A 16,602-nucleotide genomic window follows, 5' to 3' on the forward strand; every position below is an offset into this window, starting at 1 on the left:
CACCGTGCAACATTTCGCATTGTGCAGTTCACACCTTGCACTATTCTCCTGCTGGGCAGACCACTCGATTATCTAAAAAAAATCAACTCCAGCTCCTTAATGGTATTAGTTTTTGCGACCAACTTGATAGGCTGCAGAGTCTTTTCTGGTCTTGTTCCAATTTAGTCCGATTACCTTGAAGAAAGCAAACGGTGCTGGTGTGTGAAGAGATGTCAGAGTGCAAACTGGTTACTGGTGAAGTCCCAGTGGTGTTAGTGTTGGGGCCACTGTTGTTTCTTCTTATTACAAATGACTTAGAGAACAGAGTCCAGCCTCTAAGCAGGAGAAGCTCCAAGGAAATTCCAGGCCATAGTTTCCAGCCTTGCTCTATCCCTTATATTCCTCTCTTAACTCTGGCTGTATCTCCCCTCTCCTTTCAATGATAAAACAATCACAAAATACTGATTTAGTACTTGTGGCACTTCCCTAACCTCAGGCAGCAACTGTCCGATGTTGCTCTGCCCAGGTATTGTTGCAGAAGGGGCAAGGGTTATCAATAAATTAAATAACAAAACCAGGGAAAAGAATACAGGTCAATATTTCAAAATAATGGATTTAGGATTGAGTGGTATGTGTATGAATGCACAAAATATGCAAAACAAAATTGGAGCGTTAGAAGCATTAATAACTATTTCAAGTGTGTAAAGAGTGGAATATTTCTGTAATTCATGTTTATTTGGCATGCATTTAATGAAGCATCGTGATTTTATATTGAAGGAGCTGTACGCCATGAATATGACCTAACTAGGATCTCTTTCAATTATCACTGAAATGATTATGTTTAGCAGTTACAGCAACAAGCTTAGAAGTGTCTGCTACAGATATTAGTGGATAGGAGCATGCAGGTTGATAGGAAATTCCTTAATACAAATATTAACCCATTTAAAAGATGCCTATCATTGCCTGTGTTCAATAGCAGATGGAAGAATGTTATGCAAATGTTTTAAGCTTTGTCCATTAACATCACCACCATTCATTTCTAAACTATCGCTTTTAAAGTTAAAAAATATAAATTTACACAACCCCTTACCAAATGCATGATGGGCTCGCCCACCTGTTCAGAGTTCTGATTCAAATTGGCAGTCCTGGCAACACTTGGAAGAGATCAGTTCAATCGAATCATTTAAAAAAAGGTTTTAACACAGATAATTCAGGCTGTGGTTGGACATCAAATCACTGAAGCTTTGATGATTTTAATTGCGGCCCACACCACCTGTTTTAAAATAATTTGTTTTTGTTTGCGAGTTTGATTTATACTAACATTATTTAATTACGTCGATTTGAATTTCTCAATTTTGCCTCGAACAGTCCTCTTTGCTGGTCCCTCCCAGTGTTTTCCAGTAAATCAGCAACTCAGTCGGGCTGACTCCATGAGAGGTCACAAGTTTTTGAAAATTACAGACAGAAAACTTCACTTTTCTGGCATAAAAAGTCTGGTGGTGGTACAGCTCCACTGGAGTTATACTTAGCTTTTTGAGACACAACCCGATGTAGACATCTTCCAGCTTTAAGATCGGGATGTGCTTTGAAACGGTGAGGATTTTCTCTACAAGGTCGCCTGAAAAAACATATCCCGTTCCTGAACAAAAGGGCGGGTAGGTTCTGTGAGGATACTCCTCCTTTGTCATGTGCCACTTGCTCAAGGAGTACCTTATGGGCATCTCCTTAGCCTTGATAAACCCCGTGAAGAAACGAGTCCGGTTCTTCTCCGACAGAAGTTCGGTCAGGTAATAAGTATTTACAAACATATCGGAGTCGGTTTTCATCACGAAGGACGCTGATGGGCAGAACGTCTGCACCCACTCGATTCCCATCAGTACTTTCAGCGTGAGATTGTTGTATGTATCGGTGAAGTTTTTCTGGATTATGTCCTGGTAATAGAGGCTTTCGTTTAAGATTGTGGCCTGGGGGTACCTCTCATTATATCCTAGGAGGAAATAGGCGGCCGTCCTTTTCCGATCGATGTTGCGATCTCTACCCCAAGTCTGGCGGATGGCATCGCGCTGTTTCCACTGGGAATGTGTGACAGTCACCAGGAGGACCAGGAATGGAGGGTCGGTATCACAGTTCGACTCTGGGATAATCAGGAAATCGCCCCCATCTTTTGGGATCGATTTTTTATTTGTTTTATAGACTGTATAATTAATATTTATTTTTTCCAGGTAAAAGACACACATTAACAATGTCGAAATAGTACAGAGTGCACTAAGTAAAACCAGAAATTTGTTATTGATCATCTGAAAAGAGAACACAAAAAGAGGATTACATTCAGTGCAAGTTAATAGGAAGACAAGTTGCTGCAAAAGGTGCAATTCATTTCATTTACATTAGGTGCCTTAGTTAATTTAGGGTTCCTGTGAAGCGCCTTGGGACGTTTTACTGCATTAAAGGCGCTTAATAAATGCAAGTTGTTGACAAATCAGAATAATATACTCTGAGCGTTAATTTATACACATTACCCAAATACTGCACGTTATCTTGCCACTATCATCATTTAAAAAAGCATCATGATACAGAGCTGCCGATTGCCTGGTGGTTAAACCCACTGGACAGTGTAAATGTCATGGTTCTGGATATTTGATCATTGTTTTCTTCACGGAACAGCTGTGGGAATGAGTTACATTTAAATGTTGTGTTTTAAAACAAAGTGAATTCACACAGATTTCTCTCTTTTAAAAAAAAATATAAAGGCCACAGGCTGCAGCCATTGAAGCTGTGCAGTGAAGCCAGACAAGCCAGTTTGTGAAATGTCTACTTCAAACTGAGGCAACGATGGTCAATTTTCTCTTCCGAGGCCCATTAAGCCAATATGGTACCCTATTCATTTTAAGAATAGTAGGAGATGTGCTCTTTAAACCTGCACTCTAAACAGAGAGGAGAGAGAGAGAGACAAGTTTATTGACAGACCTGCTGGTGAATGTGAACAAGGCAGAAGTGAGAAGCACTGCCCTCCCAATGGCTAGGAATATAGGCAGAAAAGGACACGTTGGTAGTCAGTCAACCAGTTAAGCGCTTGCTGGCTTTCCGCCCGGGAGCTGCAGGGAGGGGTCCGGTCCGTTTTAATGGCCTTGCTTCACGGGAATACAGATGCAGCTTGTTGGCTTGCGGCTTACGAAGAACAGGTGGCCCTGAGGTTGCCAGATCAGCAGTCAGGTAAGTCGGTGGGGTTGTATTCAGAAGGGTTTTGCCAGGTAGAAGGGGGATGAGCCCAGGGCAGCAGGGGCCCCAAACCTACTTTGATGGGCTTGGAAGAGTACTCTTGCTGCTCCCGGCCCCACAAAGATAAATTTTAAACTTACCTGACAGGGCTTCAGCTCAAACGTCTGCCAGGTTTTAACAGAGCGGAGCGTCCATGGCGGATGCACAATAGGCAGTTAAAATTGCATCAGGGTCCTAATGGCATCACATGATTTGGCATTTGGCTACGAGGTTCCCGCTTGAGTCAGGTGAGTGACTCAACTGCTCAAGAACACAACGGCGTTTAACTGGGGGCGGAACTGGAAATGAGCAGTAATCTAGCACCGCTTGGATTTTAACTCCCATTCCGGCCGGTTTCGGCCAGGCTGAAGGAGTTAAAATTCCCCCTTACAGAGTGAGAGGTTTTTAAAACAGAGCACAAGACACCAAAAAAAGCATGCAGCCTATTGGAAACAGGATGCTGCACAGGCAGATTGCAAAGATAGGGGACTGCAGAGAGAAGTGGGAGCAATTTTAACCTAACTCGCCGGACAGGAATCTCACGGGATTGGGTGGATTGCCTGTTTTACACCCCGCCCGATATTACTCTCCATTGACTTCAATGAAGAGTTAAATCGGGCGGGGGGGGGGGGGGGTCAAAACAGCTTTGCATGCAATCCGTCAGTTTGCTAATGGGCGGGTTAGGTTAAAATTGCCCCTTCTGCCCTGGCCTATAGGATAGGTCGCAGAAGGAATATTCTATTACAAGTAAAGCAAGATGACTCATCAATATCGTGTCTTCTCTATTTTATATCTTTACATGAATACAGCTTGTTGCCAATTAAACTAAGCAACTCTGATCATACCTATTATTCTGTGCTTTTCATCGTACTGTGGAATAAAATATGGTTTGTACCAAACTTTGTCTCATCTAGTGTTAACTCGGCCCACCTTTTTTTTATTGATTCATGGGATGTAGGCATCACTGGCAAGGCCAGCATTTATTGCCCATCCCTAATTGCCCTTGAGAAGGTGGTGGTGAGCAGCCTTCTTGAATCGCTGCAGTCCGTGAGGTGAAGGTTCTCCCACAGTGCTGTTAGGTAGGGAGTTCCAGGATTTTGACGCAGCGACGATGAACGAACGGCGATATATTTCCAATTCAGGATGGTGTGTGACTTGGAGGAGAACATGCAGGTGGTGTTGTTCCCATGTGCCTGCTGCCCTTGTCCTTCTAGGTGGTAGAGGTCGGGGGTTTGGGAGGTGCTGGCGAAGAAGCCTTGGCAAGTTGCTGCAGTGCATCCTGTGGATGGTACACACTGCAGCCATGGTGCGCCAATGGTGGAAGGAGTGACTGTTTAAGGTGATGGATGGGGTGCCAATCAAGTGAACTGCTTTGTGCTGGATGGTGTTGAGCTTTTTGAGTGTTGTTGGAGCTGCACTCATCTAGGCAAGTGGAGAGTATTCCATCACTCTCCTGACTTGTGCCTTGTAGATGGTGGAAAGGCTTTGGGGAGTCAGGAGGTGAGTCACTCGCCACGGAATATCCAGCCTCTGACCTGCTCTTATAGCCACAGTATTTATGTTAAGTTAAGTTTTTGGTCGATGGTGACCCACAGGATGTTGATGGTGGGGGATTCAGCGATGATAATGCTGTTGAATGTCAAGGGAGGTGGTTAGACTTTCTCTTGTTGGAGATGGTCATTGCCTGGCACTTGTGTGGCACGAATGTTACTTGCCACTTATCAGCCCAAGCCTGGATGTTGTCCAGGTCTTGCTGCATGCGGGCAGGAACTGCTTCATTATCTGAGGGGATGTAACCATCAGCGAACATCCCCACTCTGATGTTATGATGGAGGCAGGGTCATCGATGAAACAGCTGAAGATGGTTGCACCTAGGACCTTGCCCTGAGGAAGTTCTGCAGTGATGTCCTGAGGCTGAGATGATTGGCCTCCAACAACCACTACATCTTACTTTGTGCTAGGTATGACTCCAGCCACTGGAGAGTTTTCCCCTTGATTCCCATTGACTTCAATTTTACTAGGGCTCCTTGATGCCACACTCAGTCAAATACTGCCTTGACGTCAAGGGCAGTCACTCTCACTCACCTCTGGAATTCAGCTCTTTTGTCCATGTTTGGACCAAGGCTGTAATGAGGTCTGGAGTTGAGTGGTCCTGGCGGAACCCAAACTGAGCATCGTTGAGCACGTTATTGGTGAGTAAGTGCCGCTTGATAGCACTGTCAACGACACCTTCCATCACTTTGCTGATAATTGAGAGTAGACTGATGGGGCAGTAATTGGCTAGATTGGATTTGTCCTGCTTTTGTGGACAGGACATACCTGGGCAATTTTCCACTTTGTTGGGTAGATGCCAGTGTTGTAGCTGTACTGGAACAGCTTGGCTAGAGGCGCAGCTAGTTCTGGAGCACAAGTCTTCAGCACTACAGTCGGGATGCTGTCCACCACAAGGCCCATAGCCTTTGTTGTATCCAGTGCACTCAGCCGTTTCTTGATATCACGTGGAGTGAATCGAATTGGCTTCTGTGATGGCGGGGATATTGGGAGGAGGCAGAGATGGATCATCTACTCGGCACTTCTGGCTGAACGTAGTTGCAAACGCTTCGGCCTTGTCTTTTGCACTCACGTGCTGGACTCCGCCATCACTGAGGATGGGGATGTTTACTGAGCTTCCTCCTCCCGTTAGTTATTTAATTGTCCACCACCATTCATGACTGGATGTGGCAGGACTTCAGAGCTTTGATCTGATCCATTGGTTGTGGGATCGCTCAGCTCTGTCTATAGCATGTTGCTTCCGCTGTTCAGCATATATGTAGTCCTATGTTGTAACTTCACCAGGTTGGGACCTCATTTTTAGGTACGCTGCTTCTGGCATGCTCTTCTACACTCCTCATTGAATCAGGGTTGATCCCCTGGCTTGATGGTAATGGTCAAGTGGAGGATATGCCGAGCCATGGGGTTACAGATTGTGGTGGAAAACAATTCTGCTGATGGCCCACAATGCCTCATTGATGCCAAGTTTTGAGCTGCTAAATCTGTTCTGAATCTATCCCATTTAGCACGGGTAGTGCCACACAACACGTTGGAACGGTGTCCTCAGTGCGAAGTCGAGACTTTATCTCCACAAGGACCGTGCGGTGGTCACTCCTACCAATACTGTCATGGACAGATGCATCTGCGACAGGTAGATTGGTGAGGATGAGGTCAAGTAGGTTTTTCCCTCGTGTTGGTTCTCTCATCATGTGCCGCAGGCCCAGTCTGGCAGCTGTGTCCTTCAGGACTCTGCCAGCTCGGTCAGTAGTGGTGCTACCGAACCACTCTTGGTGATGGATATTGAAGTCCCCCACCCAGAGTACATTCTGTGCCCTTGCTACCATCAGTGCTTCCTCCAAGTGGTGCTCAACATGGAGGAGGACTGATTCAGCAGATGAGGGAGGGCGGTAGGTGGTAATCAGCAGGAGGTTTCCTTGCCCATGTTTGACCTGATGCCATGAGACTTCATGGGGTTTGGAGTCAATGTTGAGGATTTCCAGGGCCACTCCCTCCTGACTATATACCAGTGTGCCGTCACCTCTTGTAGGTCTGTCCTGCTGTTGGAACCCGGGGAGGGTGAAGTCTGGGATGTTGGCTGAAAGATATGATTTTGTGAGTATGGCTATGTCAGACTATTGGGACAGCTCTCCAAATGTTGGCACAAGTCCCCAGATGTTCGTGAAGAGGACTTTGCAGGGTGGACTGGGTTTGGTTTGCCTTTGTCGTGTCCGGTGCCTAGTGGTCCATCCGGTTTTATTCTTATTATGACTTTTTGTAGTGGAATTGTACAATTAAGTGGCTTGCTCAGCCATTTCAGAGGGCAGTTCAGAGTCAACCACATTGCTGTGGGTGTCACAGCATATGGAGTCACATATAGGCCAGACTGGGTGAGGACAGGAGGTTTCCTTCCCTAAAGTGAGCCAGATGGGTTTTTACAACAATCTGATAGTTTCATGCTGACCATTATTGATACTAGCTTTTAATTCCAGATTTTTTTTCATTTTTTGAAATACCTAGTTTTGAGCTGCTGGATCTGTTCTGGGATTTGAATTTATATCTCCAGATTATTAGTCCAGGCCTCTGGATTACTAGTCCAGTAAAATAACCACTATGCTACCATATCCTTCAGAGAGTTTGAAAAAAAACATACGCAAGACATGAGTACCTGGTTCAGATAGCAAGGGGAATGCTGTTATTATATCCCTGGGTTATGCTATTGTACAAGTAGATAAAGGGCAGTACAAGCCAACTCCCTAAACGTAAGATGCTCAGACTGCTTAAGGGAGCACCAATGCCACTGAGCCCGAGGAGGTATCTACGTCAGACCCCAATTTGTAACACACACCTTTTATAGAAGCTGCGTTTAGAAGCAGGTCTAGAAATAATTGTCTGACTTCCTCTTGAGGCCAAGCGCATAGAGTCCTGTGAGAGGAAGATTAAAATTAGGATTAAAATGGGGATATCTTGTTTAAAAAAAAGCACTGCATCAAAAGTACTTTTCCAGTCTTTTTTCAAAATGTTACATGGAATGTACAGCACAGAAACAGGCCATTCAGCCCAATAGGTTCATGCTCAACACGAGCCTCCTCCCACCCATCTTCATCTACCCCCCATCAACATATCCTTCCATTCCTTTCTCCCTCATGTGTTTATCTAGCTTCCCCTTAAATGCATTTACACTAGTTGCCTCAGCTACTCCTTGCGGTAGTGAGTTCCATATTCTAACCATTCTCTAGGTAAAGAAGTTTCTCCTGAATTCCCTATTGGATTTATTAGTGACTATCTTATATTTATGGCCCCTAGTTCTGGTCCCCCCTACAAGTGGAAACATCTCTACATCTACCCTATCAAACCCTTTCATATTCTTAAAGGCCTCTTTCAGGTCACCCCTCAGCCTTTTCTTTTCTAGAGAAAAGTGCCCCAGCCTGTTCAGTCTTTCCTGAGAGGTATAACCTCTCAATTCTGCTATCATCCTAGTGAATCTTTTTTGCACCTTCCCCAGTGTCTCTATATCCTTTTTATAATATGGAGACCAGAACCATTCACAGTACTCCAAGTGTGGTCTAACCAAGGTTCTATATAAGTTCAACATTACTTATAGGAACATAGGAATATACTTCTCTGCTTTTCAATTCTATCTCTCTAGCAATGAACCCCAGTCCTTTGCTTTTTTTATGGCCTTTTTAACCTGCGTCGCTACTTTTAGTGATTTGTGTGTCTGTACCTCGACATCCCTCTGCTCCTCCGCCCCATTTAGACCCTTATTTTCCAAGGAGTATGTGGCCTCCTTATTCTTCCTACCAAATTGTGCCACCTCACACTTATCTATATTGAAATTATTTTGCCAATTACATGCCCATTCTGCAAGTTTATTAATGTCTCCCTGTATTTTGTCACAGTCCTCCTCAGTATAACTATACCCCCAATTTGGTGTCTTCCATAAATTTTGAAATTGTATTTCCAATTCCCGAGTCCAAATGGTGAACAAAAGTGGTCAAAGCACCAATGCTTGTGGGCCACCTCTTCCCACCTTTTGCCAGTCTGAGTAACTACCTTTAACACTTACTCTATGCAGTACCTTATCGAAGGCCTTTTGAAAATCCAAATCTATTACATCTACTACATTACCCTTGTCTACCCTTTTTGTTACTTCTTCAAAGAATTCAATAAGGTTGGTCAAGCATGACCTTCCCTTTTTGAAATCCATGCTGACTATTCTTTATTATATTTTCTGTTGCTAGATGTTTTTCTATTATATCTTTGAGTAAGGATTCCATTATCTTTCCTATCACCAACCTTAAGTTAATTGGTCTATAGTTCCCTGGATTGGTTCGAGCTCCCTTTTTAAATATAGGAATCACATTAGCTGTCCGCCAGTCCTCTGGCACTATTCCCTTTACTAGTGAATTTTTATATATATTTAATAGTGCCTCTGCTATCTCTTTCCTAACTTCTTTTAAATGCGCGGATGCAATCCATCCAGACCAGGGGCTTTATCCTCTCTAAATTTGATTAGTTTATTAATTATCACCTCCCTTTCTAGCTTAAATGTCTTTATATCTTTTTTGATCTCTTCCTCTAATGCCATGCCAACCATATTACTCTCCCTGGTAAATACTGAGGCAAAGTAATTATTTACTTTTCCAGCCATTTTGCTGTCATAATGTGTGAGTTAATTGTATGTATCCCTTAGTGGCCCTATCCTGATTTTTTTTTTGTTATTTCTGTGTCTGTAGAATACTGTACTATTTCTTTTTATATTCCTTGATAATTTAATTTTGAAGTTTCTCTTTGCCTTCCTAATTGTTTTTTTGACTGCTTTCCTAGCCTTTTCATATTCCCTTTTGTCATCCTCTCCTTTGTTGTCTATATACTTAGTGTATGCCTTTTTCCTTAGTTTCAATTTTGCCCTTATTTCTTTATTCATCCATGGTGTGTCATTACTGGCTAGTTTGTTCTTGCTCTTTAGTGGGATATATTTCTCCCGGACTCTATTGATCACTGTTTTAAATGTTTCCCACTGCTGTTCTATTTCTTTGTTTGTCAGTAAATTTTTCCAGTTTATTTTTCCTAATTCCATTCTCATCCCCTTATAAATCAGCTTTTTTTCCAATTTATTACTTTGGTCTTTGTCTTACTTATGTCCTTCGCAATCTTTATCTTAAATCTTATTATGTTGTGATCGGTATTGCCTAGATGTTCCCCTATGCTTACTTCTCTTATCTATTCTGGTTAATTTCCCATTACTAGATCCAGCAGTGCTTCCTCTCTTATTGGGCTTTTTACATCCTGAGTGAGAAAGGACACCTACACACATTGTAAAAACTCTATTCCTTGTACCCCTTTACCTACCTCTCCTTGCCAGTTTATTTGGGGATAGTTAAAATCTATTATTCTATATCCTTTACTCATTTCACATATTTGCTTACATATTTCTTCCTCCACCTCCTTTCCACTATTAGGTGGTCTGTAGTATACTCCTAATAGTGTGATCGATCCCTTATCTTTTATTTCAATCCATATGGATTCTGTTTCTATCCTTCTGTTATTTATGTCCCTTTTTTTCTACTGCCATTATGTTATCGCTAATTAGTACAGCTACTCCACCCCCCTTCGTCCTTCCCTATCCTTTCTGATTATGTTATAACCTGCAATTTTTAGTTGCCATTTCTGGTCTTTTAAAGTGGATCAATGTATTGGATTCAAAAAAGGGATCATTGTTCTGGTTCAAAGCATTTCAAACATTGGTTTCCTTGTGAATTAATCTGATGGCAGCTTTGTAAATTTACCATGCTCTTTATGATCTGAAATTTATGTCTTTCATTTTCTACCTCCTAGAAATAATGTCGCCCAGGTCTACCAGTTATTGCTGACTACAGTAAATAGTGTATTGGAATTGAAGAAGGATTCACACTATGTCTTCAGTCTATCAAATGGCAGAAGATATTTACATATTAAATTAGACTTGTATAGGCTAAAACAATTAATTAAATTTATTTACACTTAATTATATATAGAAGCAAAACGCTAAGCATATATAATATAGAATGCAAGGAGCATTTTAAAATACATATACAATTAGAAAGTCCACTTAAGTTGCTCTTTTTCAGTTCCTTCTTACAGTTGCTTGAAATGAAATAATCAGGTTCAGGTTTCTGTTTGATTTGTGGATTTTAACAAAGCTTTTGAGAAGGTCCCACATGGCAGACTGATCAGAAAAGGAAAAGCCCATAGGATCCAAGGGAAAGTGGCAAGTTGGATCCAAAACTGGCTCAGTGGCTGGAAGCAAAGGGTAATGGTCGACGGGTGTTTGTGATTGGAAGGCTGTTTCCAGTGGGGTTTCGCAGGGTTCAGTACTAGGTCCCTTGCTTTTTGTATAAATTAATGATTTAGACTTAAATGTAGGGGGCATGATTAAGAAGTCTGCAGATAATACAAAAATTGGCCGTGTCATTGATAGTGAGGAGGAAAGTTGTTGACTGCAGGAAGATATCAATGGATTGGTCAGGTGGGCAGAAAAGTGACAAATGGAATTCAGTCTGGAGAAGTGTGAGGTAATGCATTTGGGGAAGGCAAACAAGGCAAGGAAGTACACAATAAATGGCAGAATACTGAGAGGTGTAGAGGAACAGAGGGACCTTGGAGTGCATGTCCACAGATCCTTGAAGGTAGCAGAATAGGTAGATAAGGTGCTTAGGAAGGCATATGGGATACTTTCCTTTATTAGCTGAGGCATAGAATATAACAGCAGGGAGGTTATGCTAGAACTGTATCAAACACTGGTTAGGCCACAGGTAGAGCACTGCATACCATTCTGGTCACCACATTACAGGAAGGATGTAATTGCACTGGAGAGGGTACAGAGGAGATTTACGAGGATGTTGCCAGGATTGGAGAATTTTAGCTATGAGGAACGATTGGATAGGCTGGGGTTGTTTTCTTTGGAACAGAGGAGGATGAGGGGCCTAGTTAGTGTGGATAGGGAGGACCTATTTCCCTTAGCAGAGATGTCAATAACCAGGGGCATAGATTTAAAGTAATTGGCAGAAGGATTAGAGGGGAGCTGAGGAGAAATGTTTTCACCCAGAGGGTGGTGGAGGTCTGGAACTCACTGCCTGAAAGGGTGGTAGAGGCAGAAACCCTCATCGCATTTAAGAAGTACTTGGATGTGCACTTGAAGTGCCGTAACCTACAAGGCTACGGACCAAGAGCTGGAAAGTGGGTTTAGGTTGGATAGCTCTTTTTCAACCAGCACAGACACGATGGGCCGAATGGCTTCCTTCTGTGCTGTAAATTTCTATGATTCTATAATTTATGTCAGCCCCAATCGCTCAATGCAGTTCTTTTAGTCTGAACACTTGAGAAATCAAAGCAAGAATTGAATAATGCAGAAAGCTCCACTTGTTTTAAACCCTTGATTCCTTTGAACGTCAACACAATACTATTCTGGCACTTGGAAATTTCCTTAATATATCTCTAAAATTAGGCCACAATATCATGAGGACCTACCTTCTAATGCGAAGCAAGTGTGGATTGTACGTTATCTTTTCTTGTTTAAGGATTGCAACACTCCCGGGCCCCAGTTCCCAAAAATCTAAAATGCAAAGTCCAAATCACACCCAGATCAGTTATGCGGTCTTAAGGAAGACAATTATCTCTGAGCAGCTATTTTAGAATGAACAAAACAAATCTTGATTTTGGATTACCACAGCTTAAAGATATGAATAAACGAAACGGGACAATCAGGGTTACAGTTCCACCCTCCAGTGCCTGACCCAACTGACCATGCTTCATGCCGTGACAGTGATTAGCCACAGTCATTTGTGCTCATGCTACATTTCTCTATGCCCTGTTTTTAAGCAGGTGTTAACACTTGCCCATAAATAGTGCACAGAGAACAAACGCGTTAAATGTTCATCTGTGAACTTCGCCGATTGGAAAATACACCCATATTTGACCACGGGGTGTCATAGCTAAATCAATGCTGTTCTCATCAGATGTATACACAGACATACCTCCCCACTGCAGTTATTAGATAGCAAACAGAACCATAAACCTTGGTTGATGTTTTCCCCTTTGGTGTTGATAGTACCTGACTGGCAGCATGCTATAGACTCCCATCACCGTCTGGCTAAAATCTTTTGTATTGTCCTTTTGACATTAGTCCTTGATTATGACTTGAAATTAATTCCAAACAGCGATAGTATATATGAACTTTCTACATCGTCCAACCAAAATCAAAAATGGTTGCTCCCTCTTCTGTGTTTCCATTAATTGCCAGTTTTAATGATAACATCTAATAAACCATCTAGAGCAAAGAAAATTGCACATAACGACTGCCTTTGTTAAAAGGTTTTCCACATTCACCTGAGGAAGGAGGAAGCCTCCGAAAGCTTGTGAATTTCAAATAAAATTGCTGGACTATAACTTGGTGTTGTAAAATTGTTTACAATTGTCAACCCCAGTCCATCACCAGCATCTCCACATCTTTGTTAAAAGGACCAGCTACACAACTCCACAGAACTAAAGATGGCTCCAATGATAAGAGGTCGCTTTAATATTTAAAACTTATTAAGATTCACAGTTCTTACCTTTCTACACTGGAGGAGTGCTGCCTCATTGTAGACACACCTTATTACACTGTTGAGTGTACAGATTGAAATGGCAGTGGATAGTTTCGCAACTGATCTTGAAAGCAGATTAAGGGACTATCCCCAAACTACAGAGTATCTACAAGTGTGTAAAGTTTATATCATGAGGTTGGATTTGCTGCATTTATATTCACAGTTAGTTTCACTGGACCTAGCACAATTGGTTGGCTGCTTAACTGGTATAAATAGCCTGTTGTGGGTCAATCCAGCCTTGGAGACCACAATTTGTGGGTGGCATGGAGGGAGAACACATAAGGGATAAAACCCCCAGAGTGACAGCGATATTAAAATGATAATTAACAGTGTGAGGTCGAGACAGCCCACCAATATGAAGACGGTAAAACAGGCATATCAGGCCATCGTCCTTAAGGCAAATGCAGAGTTACGTATTCAGACGAGCTGAAGGGATATCTGGAAAAGACGAAGATATCTGACTCCAAGGTGAGAAATGGGGTTGCTCATGTATAATTGTAACCTGCCATATTGGATGCTGCTATATAGTAGGTTGCCATTGATGTCAATCAAAAGTAAGTTTTCTGGTGAGTTTCACTTGAAAGCAGATTTGTATAATTAACCCTATACAATGCAGTAAACTGCTGCAATTGCAATACGAAGGGAATCAATCATTGAAGGTGGTTGTGAAATAATTCATGATACACTTGCCCACTTCCCACCTCTATAACAAATGCTTTTTTTGTTGTTGCTTACTACCCTTCCCTTTTCCAAAAACATGCCCGTGTAGTAATATTTTTTTCCCTGACTAAATCACATTTTGTATTTTCCTTGTTGATTTTGAACCCACTCCAGCACCAAAGCACAGCTGACAACTGACACCCCAGTCCAATACTGAGGGAGTGCTGCATTTTCAGAGCAACTCCAATCAATTTTTAACGCCCTAACCAAGGAAAGGGAGGTCAATGGCAGTGTTTTGACCAGCTGCCCTCGGCTGAGATCAATTTACTCAGAGCTGACTAATGATTGAACTGGCACTTTCCACATCTGGATAAATTCGTTGAGCCAATGGGGCAGTCATGGAATTAGATGTTTTAATTGCTGAGCCAGTCATTGTGTGGCTTTGTTTACATCATTATTGAATTCATTGCAGAAAATCCAAATTCACGGCGATGATGCCAGAAGTAGTATTAGCACCAATCTGCTGTGAGTGGCACTAACTTATTCCATGTAAAAGATTGACACTTGTGAGAAAAAAAAATGTAAGATAAAGACTGAGGTGAGAGGATTTTTTTATCTGCATGACTATATAACACACTCTGCCTGCATGTGACTTTACTTAACACATTGAGCTTGTGTGTAACGATACATAACGCACTCAGTCTGCGTGTGACTACAGCTAACACAATCAGCCTGCGCATGACAATGTATAACGCACTCAGTCTGCGTATGACTATAATTAACACAGTCAGCCTGCAGATGACTATTTGACTATAGCTAACACAATTAGCCTGCATGTGATACTATCTAACAGTTAGTCAGTGTGTGACTTTGACTACAGCTAACACAACTAGCCTGCATGTGATAATATCTAACACCGTCAGTCTGTGTATGACTATTTGACTAGAGCTAACACAAATAGCTTGTGCATGATTACACATAACGCACTCAACCTGTATGCGACTATACACAATGCCTGCAAGCAACTACATAAAACTCATGCCAGCCTGTGTATAACTATGTATAACACACTGCAGCATGTGTGATCCTATGCATAACTCATTCCAGCCTGTATGACCTTGTATATAATATATTTCAACCATTGTGTGGCCTTCTATATAACACATTCTAGCTTATGCTTGATTCTATACATACCACACTCAAACCTGTGTAACCCTATAGTTACCTTTTGTCCCTGTACCTTCTTACATTTCAATTAATTAGCCTATGGTTTTTTGCCCTCTTGTTCAATTTTTCTTCCTCATCTTGTTTTTCACTTGTTCAATCTGGAGATTTTATTCCTCTATCTGATAATTAGCAAATGTAAGGAATCTTACAACACCAGGTTATAGTCCAACAAATTTATTTTAAAATCACAAGCTTTCGGAGGGGATAATCTCCGAAAGCTTGTGATTTTAAAATAAATTTGTTGGACTATAACCTGGTGTTGTAAGATTCCTTACATTTGTCCACCCCAGTCCATCACCGGCATCTCCACATCATGATAATTAGCAAAATAGGGTTGAAATTAGGAGATTTAATAAGCCTCTGGAAAATTATACTACTATGCACAAAAGTCTGACCTCACTTGCTACATGAAGGCTGCTATCTTTGCGCTGTGATATTTAGAAAATAAACTTGAATAAGTCACTCAACCTGTGTGTGGCTACACATAATGCCTGCAAATGACTACATAACACATAAAACTCATGACTTATAATTCCATGGCAACAGTTTCAACAGCCATTTAAACAGCATCTCCAAGGTTGTGCTTTGTATAGTCACATGCAAACTGTGGTGATATAGTCATGTAGTCATGTACAGACTGCCAGGAGGAGCAGCAACTGGGATGACCATCGTCAACATAGTTTAAAGCACCCTTTTGGTTATGGAAGTGGCAAACAAAGAAGTCTGCGCAAAACCACATATCGCACTCCAGCCTGGGCAGGGCCGCGCATAACGCACTCCAGCCTGGGCAGGGCCGCGCACAACGCACTCCAGCCTGGGCAGGGCCGCGCATAACGCACTCCAGCCTGGGCAGGGCCGCGCATAACGCACTCCAGCCTGGGCAGGGCCGCGCATAACGCACTCCAGCCTGGGCAGGGCCGCGCATAACGCACTCCAGCCTGGGCAGGGCCGCGCATAACGCACTCCAGCCTGGGCAGGGCCGCGCATAACGCACTCCAGCCTGGGCAGGGCCGCGCATAACGCACTCCAGCCTGGGCAGGGCCGCGCATAACGCACTCCAGGCTGGGCAGGGCCGCGCATAACGCACTCCAGCATGGGCAGGGCCGCGCATAACGCACTGCCGCCTCGGCAGGGCCGCGCATAACGCACTCCAGCCTGGGCAGGGCCGCGCATAACGCACTCCAGCCTGGGCAGGGCCGCGCATAACGCACTCCAGCCTGGGCAGGGCCGCGCATAACGCACTCCAGCCTGGGCAGGGCCGCGCATAACGCACTCCAGCCTGGGCAGGGCCGCGCATAACGCACTCCAGCCTGGGCAGGGCCGC

At 43.0% G+C, this 16,602-nt stretch overlaps 1 protein-coding gene across 1 annotated transcript; it reads right to left on the reverse strand.

Moving 5' to 3' along the window:
* Nucleotides 1-711: 711 nt before the first annotated feature.
* Nucleotides 712-13,416, reverse strand: LOC137327011 (beta-1,3-galactosyltransferase 5-like). The gene is made up of 4 exons (XM_067992391.1): nucleotides 13,359-13,416; nucleotides 12,277-12,361; nucleotides 7,613-7,689; nucleotides 712-2,276 (listed from the first exon to the last, which is right to left on the reverse strand). The coding sequence occupies exon 4, from the start codon at nucleotides 2,274-2,276 to the stop codon at nucleotides 1,329-1,331; it is 948 nt and encodes a 315-aa protein (XP_067848492.1). The 5' UTR covers nucleotides 7,613-7,689; nucleotides 12,277-12,361; nucleotides 13,359-13,416; the 3' UTR covers nucleotides 712-1,328.
* Between the last annotated feature and the right edge of the window lie 3,186 nt (nucleotides 13,417-16,602).

The sequence above is a fragment of the Heptranchias perlo genome, chromosome 11 (genome assembly GCF_035084215.1).
Source record: "Heptranchias perlo isolate sHepPer1 chromosome 11, sHepPer1.hap1, whole genome shotgun sequence".
Taxonomy (NCBI): Eukaryota; Metazoa; Chordata; class Chondrichthyes; order Hexanchiformes; family Hexanchidae; genus Heptranchias; species Heptranchias perlo.

What these genes read in the sequence shown, in the direction of transcription:
- LOC137327011 (XM_067992391.1), bottom strand. Translation starts at nt 2,276, where the DNA reads ATGATCAATAACAAATTTCTGGTTTTACTTAGTGCACTCTGTACTATT.